The sequence below is a fragment of the Neoarius graeffei genome, chromosome 4 (assembly GCF_027579695.1).
Source record: "Neoarius graeffei isolate fNeoGra1 chromosome 4, fNeoGra1.pri, whole genome shotgun sequence".
In the NCBI taxonomy this organism is placed as follows: Eukaryota; Metazoa; Chordata; class Actinopteri; order Siluriformes; family Ariidae; genus Neoarius; species Neoarius graeffei.
In genome coordinates, this window is record NC_083572.1 from 22,899,337 (window position 1) to 22,918,459 (window position 19,123).

Sequence of the window (19,123 nt, forward strand, 5' to 3'; positions counted from 1 at the left end):
ATGCAGAAATGCTGCCGATTTCTCTAGGCCTGAACTCATCTCAGATGGACTGAAAGACAGTGGAAATGTGTGCTGTGGTCATGAGTCTACATTTCATCTTGTTTTCAGGAAAACCGGACATTGAGTTCTCAGTGGCAAAGGTGAACACGACCATCCAGTTTGTTATCAGAGAAAGGTGCAAAAGTCAGCATCTGTGATGGTGCGTCAGTGCCCATGGTATGGGTGAGTTGCATGTGTGTGAAGGTACCACTGATGTATTGGAATTTTTGAGAGACATTGTAGTTGAGTCACTTAGACCTTGAGTCCGAGTCCAGTCTCGAGTCCCCAGTGTTCAAGTCCAAGTCATTAAAAAAATTTCGAGTCGAGTCTGAGAACAAGACTCCAACCGCACCATTTGACTAGGCATGTCAGGTGGAAATTCAATCCAAATAGCTTAAAACTGGTTTTACTGAATTCAGAAATGATTGCAGAACAGCATACAGTTGTAGTCAGAAGTTTACATACAGCAACATGAATGTCATCTTGGATATGAATGTCATAGCAATATTTGAGCTTTCAGTAATTTCTTTGAACTGTTCTTTTTCTGTGGCAGAATATACACAGGAAAAGAACACATCTTTAATTTAAAAAAGTACTAAAATTCAGTGCACAAGTTTTAATTTTCTTTGGGTTTTCTGAAATCAACACAGGGTTAAAATTATACATACAGCACAGCTAATATTTGTGTAAAATGTCTCTTCGCAAGATTTGCCTTGACCAAGCATTTTTGTTTACCATGAACAAGCTTCTGGCAGAATTCTGGTTGGATATTTCATGACTCTTCATGGTAGAATTGGTAGAGTTCAATTTCTTTTTTCTTGGTATGGACTCAACTTATAAGCACGGTCCATATATTTTCAATAGGATTGAAGTCAGGACTTGTTTTAAGCTTAATGTTAGCCTGCTTTATCCTCCACAACCAACTCTGATGCATGTTTGGGTTCATTGTCCTGTTGTAACTTCCAAGTCTCAAGCCGTGTTCAAGTTTCTGATGCTTATGCTGAAGAATTCTGAGGTAGTCCTCCTTCTTCATTATTCCATCCACTTTATGCAATGAACCAGTTCCAGTGGGAGCAAAACAGCCCCAGAGCATGATGTGCCTACTGTACCACCACCAGCAGCTGGTACAGTGTCCCTCTGTACATGGTGGTCATTGTGGTTAAACAACTCAATATTTGTCTCATCTGAGCATACAGCTATCCTCCAGAAAGCTTTTTCTTTGTCCGTGTGGCCAGCTTCAAACTTTAGTTAAGCTTGAAGGTGTCAATTTTGGAGCAGGGGGTTATTTCTTGGATAACAGCCTCTTAGTCCATGGTGATCTGAACTGTAGACAGTGATCCATCAGCTTCCAATTCATGACAGGGTTGTGCCATGGTGGTTCCCAGGTTGTTCCTGACCATCCAAACCAATTTCCTTTCAACTGAAGATGACAGTTTGGGTTTTCTTGAAGCAAAGTGGCTTGGCAAAGTGACTACACCTCACAATAACTTGGATGCAATTGTTTGAACTGATCTTGGAATTTGCAGTTGTTTAGAAATGGCTCCAAGAAACATTCTGGAGTTGTTTATATGCAATCCTCTTTCTCAGATCTGCACTGAGCTCCTTGGACTTTCCCATTTTACTTTGTGTTGGTCCCATTCCCACTTTAATGAGTGCTGTAAACAAACCTTTTTTTTATGAAGGCACAGAGAAGTTACCAGCTGTAGTCAATCATGAACAGGAAGTTAAGAGACCTCAGCCTTGGCAAGATAAGAGACATTTTGGAAGTTTCAGTACCTCTGAATTAATAATCTAAGTAAGCATATGTAATTTTTTGACCCTGTGTTGATTTCAGAAAACCCAAAGACAGCTAAAACTTGTCACCAAATTCTTGTGTGTGTGTTTTTTTTTTTAATTAAAGATGTACAACCATTGGAAATCACGTGACTACTTTGCGGGCGGGGATTGGCTTAAGCCTTTGGAGGTGATTGCTTCATTATTGCAAAGACATGCACACGCAGTGATATCTCTGTAACAAGTCAGTGACTGTAATCTGTGGTTGGTTGAAGAGAGCAACTGGACTTGCTTGACGATTCTTGAAAACGTTTCACCTCTCCTCCGAAAGGCATCCTCAGTTCTGTCTGACTACTAGGGAGTATCCAGTATTTATTCTCTCATGGATCATCATAGAATCCGAATCAGAATGCTGATGGCTGCATTGTGGGCGGCTGATAAGATGTCATAGACACCCACCTCTGTTCAATGATGGTCGTTCCAGGTTGACAAAAATGAACGATCCACTCTGGCTAAGATGTCTGCCAGTTTTCTGGAAGTCCTCTCATACTCCCGCACCAGTCGAAGGGATCTCATCCCAAAGTGCGTAGAAACATATCTGTGAAGAAACTCAGTCGTCCAGGTACATAGTAATCTGTGGTTGGTTGAAGAGAGCAACTGGAATTGCCTGGAACGACCATCATTGAACAGAGGTGGGTGTCTATGACATCTTATCAGCCACCCACAATGCAGCCATCAGCATTCTGATTCGGATTCTATGATGATCCATGAGAGAATAAATACTGGATACTCCCTAGTAGTCAGACAGAACTGAGGATGCCTTTCGGAGGAGAGGTGAAACGTTTTCAAGAATTGTCAAGCAAGTCCAGTTGCTCTCTTCAACCAACCACAGATTACTATGTACCTGGACGACTGAGTTTCTTCACAGATATGTTTCTACGCACTTTGGGATGAGATCCCTTTGACTGGTGTGGGAGTATGAGAGGACTTCCAGAAAACTGGCAGACATCTTAGCCAGAGTGGATCGTTCATTTTTGTCAACCTGGAACAACCATCATTGAACAGAGGTGGGTGTCTATGACATCTTATCAGCCGCCCACAATGCAGCCATCAGCATTCTGATTCGGATTCTATGATGATCCATGAGAGAATAAATACTGGATACTCCCTAGTAGTCAGACAGAACTGAGGATGCCTTTCGGAGGAGAGGTGAAACGTTTTCAAGAATCGTCAAGCAAGTCCAGTTGCTCTCTTCAACCAACCACAGATTACTATGTACCTGGACGACTGAGTTTCTTCACAGATAAGTCAGTGACTGGCAATTTTTTGTTGCAGGATATCAGGCATGTTTGATACCTGTGATCTGTCACAAGCAACAAAAAAATCGCCATCGCAAATGAAGCACACGAAGCAACTTTTCGCTTGCATCAAAAAGTTACACAACCAAGTGATGGAAAATCACCCGTGTGCGCCGGGCTTTATACCTACGGTGGGGAAAATAAGTATTGAATGTGTCAACATTTTTCTTAGTAAATATATTTCTGATGGGGTTATTGACATGAAATTTTCACCAGACTTCAGTAACAACCCAAGTAATTCACACATGCAAAGAAATCAAAACATATATGTCCATACATTAAGTATAATAAAGTGGAATGACAAGGAATAAGTATTGAACACGAAGAAAAGGAGGTGCAAAAAGGCATAGAAAGCCAAGAAACCAGCTGAAATCTGTCAGAAAGCAATCTGACCACTAAGATCTCAATATTTTTCATCAAAGCAACTACAGTTATATTCTAAAATAATTATTTATTCACATGAATCAGTTTGATTTGAAGAAATAAGCTATGAAAACTCACTTCAAAGTCTTCCGTGAAGCATAACATCAAAACTAGCTGACGGAAAATTTTGCTGAATACTTCATCAGAAACAGTGAGAACTAGAGAACATCCCTATAAAAGTTATCTGATTAATATTCATGGGTAATCCAGTCGGAAACTGATCAGAAGAGAGCCTGACCACTTTCCTGTGACTCAGAAAGCACCGGCAGTTTCCAGACTACAGATAGCGAGCAGTGTTTTTACTCTGTTGTACCAAATTCAACCTGCTGTTACTCCCAAAGTACTGGACAGATCTTAATGGAGATAAATTTCCTTGGAAAGCAGACATTATAAGCTTTTTAATGATAGTATTCACAATAGAAAATATTAAAGAGTTAAGCAATGACAGATTTGGAAACTTAAATGAGCATCTACATGCACAATTTTCACAGCACAGCCAGCGAGCGTCTGTTATGCCTAATATGATGGTGGCTGTTGCTCCTCTTCTGTGAAACTGTTTATGGTGTGCATGCTGTCTGGAGTGCACCAGAGAGTCATTCTGCAGGTGTGACACACTTGCACAAAATTCATACAAAAATTAATGTAGACAAATATTTTATGCCAAATTATTATGGCATGTTACAAAAAAATAAAGAAAAAATCTGTGTCCTCGTCTCCTATTTAGTATTACATCACATCACATTACATCATATGATTAAAAAGTGTTATCAGGAACGGTGATGTAATTAATGCAGTTAATACGAGTCCGAGTCCAAGTCTGAGTCATCAGTGTTCAAGTCCAAGTCAAGTCACGAGTCCTTAAAATTAGGGCATGAGTTGGACTCGAGTCCGAGTCCTGGACTCGAGTACTACAAGCCTGACATATCAAGGCAATGTCTCTTCCCGTAAAGTCCATACTTATTTCAGCAGGACAATGCCAGGCCTCATTCTGTATGGGCTGCAATATCATGGCTTCGTAGACACAGAGTGCGTGTGCTTGACAGGTCTGCTGCCAGTCCTGATCTGTCTCCTGTTGAGAATGTATGGCGCATCATGAAGAGGAGAATCTGACAATGTCGACCACAGACTGTTGAGCAATTGAAGTTTTGTATCGAGGAAGAATGGATAAAAATTCCAATAGCAAAACTGCAACAATTAGTATCCTCAGTTCCTATATGATTAAAAAGTGTTATCAGGAACGGTGATGTAATACTATGGTAATGTTGCCTCTGTCCCAACTTTTTTGTGTGTTGCAGGCATCAAATCTTAACTTCATTTATATTTACAAAATACAATTAAGTTGGTGAATAAAACTATTGAAAATTTTTTTCTTTGTACTTTTGTCCGTTTAATATAGGTTCACATGAATTAACAAATCACAGATTTTTTTTTTATGGCATTTTGGAAAATATCCCAACTATTCTGGAAATGGGGTTTGTAAATGTGCATATGGTATTTTATAGGGTCTATCTGTGTTTGATAAACTAGGCTTTGCATGGAATGTAATAAAACAGTAAAGTGTAAAAAAAATAATAGTACATTTTCAACATGGTGCTTTTACAAATTGTATGTCTGATGTCCCTCATACAGTGAGCAGAGCCAAACAACGTTTTGATTATGTTCTAATTAACATTACAATTTAATTATTTCTAAATTGTTAGATTTAACACTTTGAAGACTCTTACTCTTTCAGTCAAACCTTTCAGCCATTTTTCCTCTGTTGTTTTTGATCGTTTTCAGCTGAAAATTTCTGGTGGCATCTATAATATAGTTAACTGATAAACTATACTATATACTTCTCTAATGTTAGCTAGGTCAAACACTCACTGACCTTTTTTAATTTCATTTTAACAGACCTTCTCCATTTACCTTGAGAAGTGAGGGAACTTTTGAAATGAGTACACCAGCCGAAATCCAGAGCTTCCAGGGAAGTCACATCGGTTACATGCCTGTTACTCATTCTATATTCCTATGCTGGTTGGCTCATCTGCCATTTTTATTGCGGGAAATGCACAATGAGTAAATGTTGGCAGGTCTTCAAATCTATATCTTCAAATATAGCTATATCTCTATAATATCCATTGGTGTTTGAAAGTTTGTGAACCCTTTAGAATTTTCTGTATGTCTGCATAAATATGACCTAAAATTTCACAAGATTTTCACACAAGTCTTAAAAGTAGATAGAGAACCCAATTAAACAAATGAGAGAATATTAAAATATTATATTTTTTTAAAAAATATTATAGTTGGTAATTTATTTATTGAGAAAATTATCCAATATTATATATCAGTGAGTGGCAAAAGTATGTGAGCCTCTAGGTTTATCAGTTAATTTTAAGGTAAAATTAGACATGTGTGATTTAAATCAATAGGATGACAATCAGGTGTGAATAGGTGCCCTGTTTGATAGATTCCTGTTCTTATATAATAAATAAAAGTCTGATCTTCTCAACACATTTTTGGAAATGTATCATGGACCTCAGAAAATGTGTGTATGGCAGGGTTGCAAGGAGAAAGCTACTGCTCTCCAAAAAGAACATGCACAATGACAGTTTGCTAAAGGTCACATGGACAAGCCAGAAGGCTATTGGAAAATGTTTTATGGACAGGTGAGACCAAAATAGAACATTTTGGTTTAAATGAGAAACATTATGTTTGAAGAAAGGAAAACACTGCATTCCAGCATAAGAACCTTATCCCATCTGTTGAAATAACCTAGGGGTGGTGTTCGACAAAAGAATCTCCTCTTCGGTGAATAGCACTGCAGTGACCCGGATATGCAGATTTCTCCTTTACAACATCTGAAGGATCTGCTCCTTCCTCACCACCTACTCCACTCAGCTCCTGGTCCAAGCACTGATCCTCTCCCACTTGAACTACTGCAACTCCCTCCTTGCTGGCCTTCCAGCATCTGCCACCAGACCCTTGCAGCTCATCCAGAACGCTGCAGCCCGCCTTATCTACAACCTCCCTTGTTCCTCCCACATTACCCCTCAGCTTGCTGCCCTTCACTGTTTGCCTGTCGCAGCTTGCATCAAAGACACTGGTGCTAGCTTAAAAATAATAAGGGGTTAGGGTACAGCATACCTTCAGAGACTACAAGTCAGCCAGACCCCTATGCTCTGCTGCTACTGGTTGCCTGGCCCATCCTCCTCTCTGCTCCTGCCAGCCGGCGCAAGACTGCTGTCTGTCCTGGCTCCCTGTTGGTGTAATGACCTGCCCATTGAGATCAGAACTTCCGATTCCCTGACCACCTTCAAGTGCAGACTGAAGACTCGCCTCTTCAGGTTGCACCTCTCCCCTGCTCATGGTGTACCTGCATATCGGTCTAGACCAACCCAGGCTGTGTACTGTCTAGCCTGGTCATGATGACTCAGTATTAGCCATTGGGGCTTTATTTTTCTCTATTTAGTTGTACTTTTGTCAGCTCATTTGTATGGTTGGCTTGTTTTCCTTGGCTGTTTGTTGATTGCTGCGATGACCTGGTGACTTGTCCAGGGTGTACCCCACCTCTCGCCCATAGTCAGCTGGGATAGGCTCCAGCTTGCCTGCGACCCTGTAGAACAGTATAAGCGGCTACAGATAATGGGTGGATGGATGGATGGATAATGGATGGATGGATGTTTGTTGATTGTTACTTCAACAGAATATTAGACTAAATGTTATCCTGTCACTTTTTCAGTTGGCACTAGAACTTTCTTGTCTAGAAGTTCAGCAGTTCTTGTACCTGACTTTTGCACTTGTTGTATGTTGCTGTGGATAAGAGCACCTGTTAAATGTCAGTAATGTGGAGGTGGTAATATCATGGTTTTGGCCTGTTTTGGAGCATCTGGGCCGGGATAGCTTGCCAACACTGATGGAACAATGCATTCTGAATTATTCATGCGAATTCTAAAAGAAAATATCCAGACATCTGTCCATGAACTGAATCACAAGAGAAAGTTGTTCATGCAGTAAGACAAGGACCCTAAGCACACAATTCGTTCCATCAAAGAATAGTTAAAGAATAACAAAGCTAATGTATGGCCAAGTCAAGGTCCTAACTTTAGCAGTTCATGTGAGGAAGCCCACCAACATCCCAGAGTTGAAGTTCTTCTGTACTCCATGTGTGGACTGACCAACAGTTACTGGAAACATTTAGCTGCAGTTATTGCTACACAAGGGGGCAACAACAAATACTGAAAGCAAAGGTTCACATACTTTTTCCACTCACAGATATGTAATACTGGATCATTTTCCTCAATAAATAAATGAAGTACAATATTTTTGTAGCATTTGTTTTAATTGGGTTCTCTTTATCTACTTTTAGGACTTGCGTGAAAATCTGATAATGTTTTTGGCCATATTTAATGCAGAAATATAGAAAATTCTAAAGGGTTCACAAACTTTCAAGCACCACTCTATCTTATATGAAACAATCTCTCATTATAGCGCCTCATGAGTCTTAAAATAACCACATTCAGCAAGCTGAAAAATCTTTGTATTTATGTCACTCTCTCAGTGATACATTGATTAATGTAAAAAAGAAAGATGAAACCCCACCTGTGGGTGTGCTGGGATGTGCTGCTCTGCTCTGATGGACGGTGATGGAGTCTCAGATGGAGCAGTAGTTGTGGGTGAGTGGCTAGGTCTTCTGGTTCCAGTCACTCCCAGCAAAGCAGTGCTGGCTGTGGGTGTAGAACAAAGAGACTTTCCAGAAGCCTCTTGGGATTCAGTGAAGGTGACTGACCTCTTCTGGTCACTATATGCTAAAGGAGAAAATATCAGAGCAGTATATTAGATAGATATTTGATTAGACTTACAAAAGGAAATGGTCAAAATATGAGCAGCCCTGGTTGTTCAGCATGTTAGGTTTTGTGTTGGTGCTCAGGTCTATCTCTGTTGGGCCCTTCATCAATGCTGAACTTTCACAAGGGGCACTGTAAAGTGGCCAACCCTGAATTCTGATCGAAGCTTCCCAACCATGTTAGGATATGCTAAACTACCATCTGTCCTCAGCTTGCTCAAAATAATGTTAGTCTATATGCATGGGATTAGAAGAATTACAGTTGACCTTCTAATTAGTTTTAACACTAATATCAACTTTAGCTTTAATCAATATACTACATTTTTACATAGTCATACTATATTATTCTGTGTAATTGTCCTTGTTGCAGTTTTGTTGTCTTATATGTTTGTGCAGCTGTTGTAGCACTTGCCAAATAAAAATTTCCACATGGGGACAATAAAGTATATTTGATTTGATTTAATGTCATACATACATACACACCTCTATCAACTGCTTTGTTCTTGGGCTGAATGCTCCTACGAGTGGTTGAGAGTCTGGCTCCCTGCCGTCCACGACATTCATCCTGCATCCGTGGAATGGACAGCAGTGGTCGACGAAGCTTAAAAAAAAAGACAATCCCCTTCTCATTTACAATCATTTAGTTCTAGCAAAACCAGAAATTGGCTTTAATCCTACAAACTACACTCTGGGGCAAAAATGAGCCATGATTCTTTTGACACAATTGCAACAACATTAGCATGCCCATGTCTAAACGGCTGGCTATAAGTTTACCATGAAGACTTCATTCATCATCATCATCATCATCATCTCCCCTGTCCAGCACTGTTGCCAGGTCAGGGTTCATATTAATTGGAGCATAGCTTTATGCTGGATGCCGTTCCTGCCACAACCATTTCTGGGCTTGGGAAACAACCATTTGTAATGAATGAATGAACGAACCCTTTATTATCATTGTACCAGTGAAATTGACCATCAACCTGTCCTTACAGAGGAGAACAGGACAGGAAGACAGGGATAAAAGAAAAAGAAACAGTAGTAACATGAGGAGAGATGAGGAAAAAAGAACACCCCCCCACACACTATGCTCCTGTCAGGAGTACAGTGTGGGAACATTTAAAAAACCTCTGCACATAAGCACATAACACAAGTACACTTTAAAACACAGGACTTGAGGGGGGGAAGGAGGGGCAATCAGGGGTGGGGGAGGGGGGAGGGGAGGATTTAGAGGTAACCCAGCGCAAGCAAGCAGCCATCCGCTCCTGCAGCCATGAGGGCGCTGGTCACGCACCAGCTTGTCACACTGGGGATGAAAATAGTGATCGCGGAAAGTTGGACAAGGAATGCGAGGAATGCGAGAGCATCTCCCAGCAGTGACCTTCGGGGGAAATGTTGTCTCAGCAATGGCCTTAACCGAGGCCGGTGCTGTCTCAGGGAGCCGAATGTCGATAAGATATTGTTTGGTCTTTCCAGACGCAGTCTTTGCACGTCCACACTGCTCGTCCATATCTGTGCATTCCATCCATTCTGTTCAAATTCACACCTATGGACAATTTAGAGTAGCCAAGTTAACCTAACTGCATATCTTTGAACTGTGGGGGAAACCGGAGCACACCCACACAGACATGGGGGCAACATGCAAACTGCACACAGAAAGGCCCCCACCGGCCACTGGGCTCAAACCCAGAACCTTCTTGCTGTGAGGTGACAGTGTTAACCACTGAAAACTTCATTATTTGGAAAAAAAGCTAAGAAAAGCTATTCAGTATTACCTTATGTTGCATGTTGTTTCAATCTACTTGTTACCTTTTTAGTCAAAAATAAAAGAAAAAATTCAGAAATATTTCACTTGGGCCCCAGAGTGTATATTACTGTAAAACATTAAGATGACAGATGACATGAAATTGTTACTTTCCTCTCACCTGCCTCAGACCTCTTTTTCGACCAAGTGGTGGCTGAAGTAAGAGGTTGTGATGACCTGGCTCACTTTGGACACTTGCAACTCTGTAGAAGAATCCACAGTGTAGAATGTGAGCAAGGGTGGGAGGATTAAGGGAGCTGAACACAATCCCTGTTAAATCCTCCAGAAATACAGGAGAGTTTATACGGAAGTGTGTCCATTCCACAAATCCCCCAACAGTCCAGGGCTCATCATTAATCAAACACAGTGACAAAGACAAATCGTGACACATGAATTGCAGATTAGAAACCTGCAATGTCATTCACAACACCATTAGGGATTTAGAGGAGCTGGTGTTGGCAGGTCTTTCAAGATTTTCATTTTGTAAAAATGTAATAATTAAATTATATGAATAGGGCTCATTATGTTTTGCTAAACTATATCAGCAAATTGTTTTCTGATTTGGACATGCCAGCCCAGACTCCTCAGCCCCAGAGATTGGCACCCCAGAGAGGAACTCCAATTTGAGCAGTGGAAAAAGCCTGAAACATGAATGGACACCATGGCACCATGAGGCTCACTGGAAATGACATGAGTACCACACAGTGACAATAAGTAGTGACATTTAGTATTAGTACCCATACCAGATTGAAAGAACAAAACCAATTAGAGGACAGCAAGACAAAGAGGGTAGAGGGAAAAAAAACAAAGAAAGGGAGAGCTGTCCATAGAGTCAGTGAATGTGATGAGTAGGGAAAGGTAGGCCCAGCCCCGGCACACACACAGTGAGACACTGCACACACAGGGCTGTGACACTGTACCGTGACAGGGTACCCTCCTCCAGCAGCCCCTGGGACTCATCTAGCACATTGGGTTCACTGCAGAGTGGGCAGGGAACAAGGTTAAGGGAAAGATTGGAGATGCATGCAAGTCACAGCTGATGTTCACCCCTCTCTTTAAAGGAAAAATATGGTTATGTCATGTTGGTAGATTTAGACAAAATCTGGTGACCTCCAGCAAAAAGTGTGGCTCTATGAAGGAAACAAAAACTCCATCAAAGTAGCTCAAAGAGATGTTTACTGACTTAAAGTGGAGGATCTTTGTCTTTTTTGCTTCACAGTTAGTGTGAATGTTAGCAGCAGAATGAGTAGGGAAGTTTACCTGTGACTGGGCAGCATGGTGCTTCGACCCGACTCAGGCTGTGTGGAGGCAGAGCCTGTGGCATGGCTGGAAAAACGGCGCTGTGTAATTAAGCTGGGTAAGAAAGCGTCATGCTCACTTACCACACTGGGAATGCTTATGGAATAATCTAGTAAGAAAGATGAAGAAAACTGATGCTGAAAATGCCACAAGTGCCACAACTAACCTACAAAATGCACGAAAAAGCTGAATTGGTGAATTAGCAATTAGAAAATTCATCTGAAGCTTGTTAGGTATTGTTAGGTATATTAGCTTGTTAAGTAATATTGTTTGCTTCCTACTTCCTAGTACAGTGCCTTTGGTTGAAAACTTGCCAAGTTTATCAAGAAGAAAAATTAGTGAGTTCTTACTGGTGAGTTTAGAAAAAAACGTTAATAAAATATTCCCTCTCTGTAAAATATAAACTGGAGATGGAAGAAGGTTGACTTTACTTTCCTCCTCTTCCTCCTCATCAGTGCGGCTAAGTGTGTCCTGTGAGGGCTGGCGGGAAGGCTGGCTGTCCTGTTCCCACACTGTCCCTGTGCCTGTGTTTGAGCGAGACATAGTGGCCAGGCTCAGCCGGTAGGCTGATGTGGAAGTGCCCACTGTACTGATGGATGTCTTTCCTTGGTATGCTTGAGAGAGAGAGAGAGAGAGAGAGAGAGAGAGAGAGAGAGAGAGAGAAAATGTATAGGCAGCATCTTTTGCCTGTACAGTAACAATGTATTATAAATACATATAGCACTTGCTATTGAACTGTTGATTTGACTGGTCAGAAGGTATTGATTAATTTTCTGTTACATGGCTCAGACAGTAGTTCTGGTGGTAAATCAAATCATAGGCTTGTGGTTGTTCCAAATGCATTTCTATAGCAAGAACGTACACAGGGACCTGTATAGCAGATTCTCCATGTAAACAGATATAAAAATTCGAGCAATTGTTCATATGGTGAAATTTTCAGTGTTTTCCTAAAGTCTCCAATTTCAATGTTTTGTAACAGTCCAAGGTAAAGCTATTCCTTTAAGTTTTTGGATGTGGCTAAATCTTCAGGACAGAGGACTGTGCTCTTTTGGTTATTCATTAACATGATGAACTGCTTTTCTTATTAACATCAAAAAAGAGAGACTGTTTAGGGCTATTATAATGAAAGTCATTGACTGCAGAAAACATAGACAGTATGGCTCCAATGCCCCCCATTGTATCAAAATGAAGCCAAAATTTCTTCGCTATGTTGTCATATTTGGAGCCAGGGATATTGTGCTGCTAGAGTCTGTGCAGTAGAGATGACAGCTTAAGTCAGGTACACACACTCATACCACTTACCCACTGGTATGCCCACCCCCAACGTCCAGTGCAATGTCCACCCCCAACGTCCAATGTCTTCATTATGGAAATCTATCCAGAGAGCTTAAATAATTTCAGCTGGAGATATTTCAGTAATATGGATATGTCTAGGAAGGGCATTTATTACATAGACATGAACTGGAAATTCGTTCATCATATCGGTGTAGAAAGCTCTGGCAGTGCAGTGCGAGTTGGCATCCATCCATCTCATAAGATCATCATCACACAAAACACTTCCGGGAATGGCTCATAAGGCCAATTCTAGTATGACTGTTGCAGCTACAATATTCACACATAAACTGAGAGGGCTTGAATTGCCCTTCTTTATGTTTTCTTCTCAGCTCCTTGGCCAATGTTTGTCTTTCCACCTCTGATTCCCACACTCCTTGCCAGACAGCTGCTCACCAGACAGGGTGAGCAGAAGCCAGCGAGCAATGAGCAGAAGCCCTGCCAATTCTTCACTCCAATATTCATTCTCTTGAGATCTTGCTTGACAACATCCTTAAAGCGAAGTTTTGGATGACCAACAAGTCTCACCCCCTCTGACAACTCCCCATAAAGAAGATCTTTTGGAATTCAACCATCTGTTTGTAGACTATAGTTCTGCATTCAACACAATAATCCCCTAGTCTGTACATGTATATGCATAGCCTCATCAGACTCCACCATCAATTATCTAGTTTGCTGAAAACACTGTTGTGGTAGGCCTGATCTCAGATAACAATGATGAGGCCTACCTGGAGGAGGTCAGAAACCTGGAGATCTGGTGTCAGGGCAACACCCTCCTCCTAAACATCAGCAAGAGAACAGAGCTGATTGTGGATTTCTGCACAAAGCAGGAGAGGAACTACAAGCCATTCAACATCAATGGGACCACAGTGGAGAGAGTGAACAGCTTTTGATACCTGGGCGTTCACATCACGCAAGACCTGTCATGGTCCTGCCACATCACTGCCCTGGTTAAGAAGGCCAACCAGCATCTTTTCCATCTAAGATGTCTTAGAGACTTCTATCTTCCACCGAGGGTGCTGAGGAACTTTTACTCCTGTACCATCAAGAACATCCTGACAGGAAATATCTCCACTTAGTCTGGGAACAGCACCAAGCAGCACAGGCAGGCTCTCTAGAGAGTGGTGTGATCAGCCGAATACATCATCCACACTGAGCTTCCTGACCTGGAATCTATTTACACCAAGGGGTGCTGGACCAAAGCCAGGAAGATAATGAAAGACCTCAGTCATCCCAACCATGGACTCTTGTCTCTGTTGAGGTCAGGAAAGCACTTTTGCTCCCTTAAGGCCAACATGGAGAGAATGCGGAGGAGCTTCTTCCGTCAGGCCATGTGAGTTCTTAGTCAGGACAATAACAAACAATAAAGGATAACAACAGACAACTACTAGGTATCGTCAGCACTTCACCCTCATCCCCCCCATCTCTTACATACTCTTCATGTAAATTACTCTCACTAAAATGCAATATATACAGTACATTTCTACAGCAATTATAACTCTTTGTGCAACCTGATTACAGTGCAATATACATTTCAACATATTCATTACAGTGCAATATATTTCTTGTGTGCAATATATTTCTACATATTCTGTATATTGTTTCCTCTACAGTGTATACTGCATATATATATATATATATATATATATATATATACACACACACAGGCGGCACGGTGGTGTAGTGGTTAGCGCCGTCGCCTCACAGCAAGAAGGTCCTGGGTTCGAGCCCCGGGGCCGGCGAGGGCCTTTCTGTGTGGAGTTTGCATGTTCTCCCCGTGTCCGCGTGGGTTTCCTCCGGGTGCTCCGGTTTCCCCCACAGTCCAAAGACATGCAGGTTAGGTTAACTGGTGACTCTAAATTGACCGTAGGTGTGAATGTGAGTGTGAATGGTTGTCTGTGTCTATGTGTCAGCCCTGTGATGACCTGGCGACTTGTCCAGGGTGTACCCCGCCTTTCGCCCGTAGTCAGCTGGGATAGGCTCCAGCTTGCCTGCGACCCTGTAGAAGGATAAAAGCGGCTAGAGATAATGAGATGAGATGAGATATATATACACACACACACACACACACACAGGGTTCTCCATGAGGGGTTTTAGAGGTGCGGGCCGCCCCCCCTTTCTGTGATTCCCGCCCCCGTTTAATTTCTGCCGCCCCTTTACAAAAGGAAGAGACGTCCCTTTGTTTTCTTTGTGACAGATAGCCTTTCTCTGTTGGAGTACCGACAACGCGACAACACCCGAGTGTGAAACTCATTGTGTGTGTGTGTGTGTGTGTGTGTGTGTGTGAGAGCGAGCAGCCCCTCCCCCACCCGCGCGCTGCGCTTAGAGACACAGAAAGGCACACAGAAAGGGCAATATTTGCTCAGAGTGCACCCTCCAAACAACGGGGATTTACACGAAATCGGAAGGAGATACTCACAAAATTCTTTCACATTGAGTGCCAAAAGGCTCTCCTGAACACGTTGATGTAATTTTTTGTCTGTAGTCTAAAAAATGAGGACGCTAGAGCGAGTTAAAAACGAGTGACTTTTCTGATTTTGCAGTACAAGCGCTGCCACGTTTATAATGGGAGTCTATGGGGAAGCGCGCCTGACCTCCCCTTACTTTAAGGCTTCTCATTTAAAAACTGTAGGGGGTAATTGATAAGGGTCACTAATCTGTAGGTCGTTTATTTTAGACATGTATCTAGTTATCTGTTCATTAGAAAAATGAGCCGTGTAGTCTGTCGGTTGAAATTGAACCATTTTGTATACGAGTGCAACAATATTCAGCTGTGTTGTTGACCGACAAGATGGCGGCTGTTTACATTCCAGCCGGGATTCGGTCACGTGACTGCAAGAGGTCTATAAAACCGTATTAACTATACGCTGACTGGAAAAAAATAATTTTTTTAGAGAGTAAAATACATTGAAAAGACGTTGTTTTAACTATATTATATAGTTAAAACATCTTTTCAATGTACTTTACTCTCTAAAAAAATTATTTTTTCCAGTGGTGCCTGCAATTACATTTCCATTTCAAACAATGTCAGCTTTTGTGGAGCAGTGTGAATATAGTTAATACAAAAACTTTTCTGTACTTTTCTGTTCTTTTTTTGTAGTTTGCTAAATAAAAAGAATATTTTTTCCAGCTCCATTTCAAACAATGTGTCTGAATATGATGTGTGTATAATGTTTGATGTATGATGTGTTTTGTACCAGTCCAATTGATTCCTCTATTCTAAATGATTACTATTTGAGAGTATTTTATGCAAATAGAATATGTAAATTTATGCAAATTTGTTTCAAGGTCATCCGATTGACCCCCACCCCCCTATATTTTCAATCCGTGGAGAACCCTGATATATATATGTCTACATATTCTGTATATTGTGGGGGGGAGTGGTAACAAAAGAGAGGGAGTAAAATAGAATGTAATAAATAGAATTTAAAAAAGAATAAAAAAAATTCTGCAGAGCACTCCATCATCACATTCTTATTTTTTATTCTTTTTTAAATTCTATTTATTACATTCTATTTTACTCCCTCTCCTTTGTTACCACTCCCCCCCACTATCCCCACGACCTACAGATAATTGCAATAAACATTTTACTGCATGTTGTACTCTGTTTTCACACACACAATCTTTGAGCCTTGACATTGCTCCAGTGGCTTTGGCAATCCTTGCACTGATTTTGGCATCAAATAAATCTGAATTTGAATCTTCCATGCACTGGATGTGCCAAAGCCAGGATAAGTACCTTTGGCAGAGGAGGTCAAATATGCTGGGAAGGTTTGCACACTCCAAAACTTCTGAGTTGGTAACATTTGCCTGCCAGGGACTCTTCAGAATGTGTTACAAACATTGTAGATGGAAGCTGTTCAACCTCTTTTCATGCTTGGTGTAGGTTGCCCATGTTTCAATAGCATAGAGGAGTATGCTTAGGACACAAGCCTGGCAGACAAGTACTTTGGTCTTTAAAGACAGACAGCTGTTTTCACACACACAATCTTTGAGCCTTGACATCGCTCCAGTGGCTTTGGCAATCATTGCACTGATTTTGGCATCAAGGGAGAGGTCCTCAACTTTACCTACTTGAACCCAAGTAGGTAAAGTTGTTTACCACTTTGATGCTGGAGCCATTGATGTGTATGAGAGGAGGGGCTGGTGTGCCTATTGGTTTTCTTTAGGCTAATTGTTAATCCGAAGTCATCACATGCTTTGGCAAACTTGTCCAATTTTGTGTTGGAGGTGTGAAGAACTTAGCATTATCAATTATCAACATCCAGTTGATATTGGAGGTGTGTCTCACTGTGGGAAACAAGGGCTGCATTGTCTGCAAAAAGTAGTTCATAGATGTACACAGTCTTAATTTTAGTCTTGGCACCGAGACAGTCGATGCTGAATAAGCTTCCATCAGACCTTGAGTGAAGGTAGACATCCTCAAGCAATTCTGCAAAGGCATGCTGCAAAAGCAGTGAGAAGAATATCCCAAAGAGGGTAGGTGCCAGAACACACCCTTGTTTTAGACAGCTTGATAGTGGAATGGCATTGGATGTTGCACCATTAAAACAGATAGTGGTGTATGCATCTTCATGGAAGGATGAAATCAGGCCGAGCAACTTCAGAGGGCAGCCGATCTTCTTAAACAGTGATAAGAGACCCTTGTGGCTGACTAGATCAAAGGCTTTGGTTAAGTTGATGAAAGTAACATACAGTGATTGCTGCTGTTCATGATATTTCTCTTGCAGTTGTCCTAGCGAGAACATCATGTCAACAGTGGCTCGACCAGCTCTGAAACCACATTGGGACTCTGGGTACACTTGAATGGCTAGCTGCTGCACGGGTGGTAGGATGACATGCAAAAATCTTCCCCACAATCGCAAGAAGTGAGATACCACAGTAATTGTTACAGTTTCCCCTGTCGCCTTTATGCTTGTAGAGAATGAACATGCAAGCATCCTTCAACTGACATGGCAAGTCACCTTCCTCCCAGCAAAGACACAGAACCTTGTTTATGGGTTGCAGCAGAGATGACTTTGGATATTTTATGGCATACCTCTAGGGGGATGCCATCAGTCCCAGGGGGCTTGCCAGGGGAAATATAATCAATGATAATGCTAAGTTCTTCAAATGGACAGAAGCGTGCCCAGTTCTTCCATAACGGGGAAGGAGGGGATTATCTCAAGAGTGGCACCAGATACTGCATTTTGAGCAGAGTACAAATCAAGAAAATGATCTTTAATCAGCTCCCCTGCTTTCAATTTTAGCTGGGCAGATTTTGATCTGTGCTGTCCAGTAGCCTTTTTTATATCATCATGCGTGCAGAAGCTGATTGAATCCTTTCACAAAGTAAGCACCAGTAGTTATTTGCACATCACTGAGCTAGTTATTGAGCACGTGCTCTGGCAGTTCTAAGTGCAGTAAGCATTTTGTGGTTGGGGCATTTTTGTAGGCAAGATAGGCTTTGTGCTAGGCAAGATAGATACTGCTAGTTTCATCACGTCCCAGTTTGCATCAAACCAGTCTGCATTTCTATTTACATGCAAGAAAAATGCTTTCACAGCTGATTTGTAGATGGAATCATGCAGTGTCTTCTAGCAAGTCACTGGGTTATGGCTCTCCCAAGGGAGATGTGCAATCGAGTCTGTGTGAAAGCTGTTTGTCTGAGGCTGGCCATGGTCTGCCTGGTGCCAATGACCTGACCTTGGGTGCAGCCAAGTAACCTTGTGCCACTGGAAGAAGGAATTAGTAATTAAGTAATTAAACACTAATATAGATATTAGGGTTGCTATATGTCTAGGAGCATAATTCAACTAGCTTTTTCCATGAAACTTCTTGATGTTTCAAACATTTTTTTATAGAAACAGAATAGAATAGTTTGCATTAGCGGACGTGTCCAGAAATGTTCAAATAAGTAGGTATATGATGGTAAATTCTGTGGTGAAGAGAGCTGGTTGAGTACAGCTGGTCTCTTCCAACTGAGACTGTCAATCACTTAATTACCAACTGTATCCATGCTTTATGATACACTAAAATAACGTTTTAAAACTAATTTTAAAATTAAAATCTCAATGTGATGAGAACGCAAAGGATTGGGACTAAACAGCTGTGTGCCCATAAGAAAACCACTTGCTAGTGAGACTAATCAGGAGAAAAAGCTTCAATTTGCTAGGAAGCATAAAGATTGGACTCTGGAGCAGTGGAAAAAGGTCATGTGTTTGATAAGTCCAGATTTACCCTATTCTTGAGTGATGGGCATGTCAGGGTAACATCACATGAAGTGATGCATAT

At 41.4% G+C, this 19,123-nt stretch overlaps 1 protein-coding gene across 14 annotated transcripts in view; it reads right to left on the bottom strand.

Annotated features, from left to right (window-relative positions):
- Nucleotides 1-19,123, bottom strand: part of LOC132884940 (protein unc-80 homolog) — a 382,632-nt gene that overhangs the window by 1,663 nt on the left and 361,846 nt on the right. For 11 of the 14 annotated variants that reach the window (XM_060919046.1, XM_060919045.1, XM_060919038.1 and 8 more), the window contains 6 exons: nt 11,950-12,132; nt 11,480-11,627; nt 11,140-11,196; nt 10,341-10,422; nt 8,902-9,019; nt 8,175-8,380 (listed from right to left, as the gene is read on the bottom strand). In XM_060919046.1, the coding sequence (XP_060775029.1) occupies nt 8,175-8,380; nt 8,902-9,019; nt 10,341-10,422; nt 11,140-11,196; nt 11,480-11,627; nt 11,950-12,132 (794 nt within the window). The remainder of the gene's footprint in view (nt 1-8,174; nt 8,381-8,901; nt 9,020-10,340; nt 10,423-11,139; nt 11,197-11,479; nt 11,628-11,949; nt 12,133-19,123) is intronic. The other 3 variants (XM_060919050.1, XM_060919047.1, XM_060919043.1) reach the window with 1 other exon arrangement.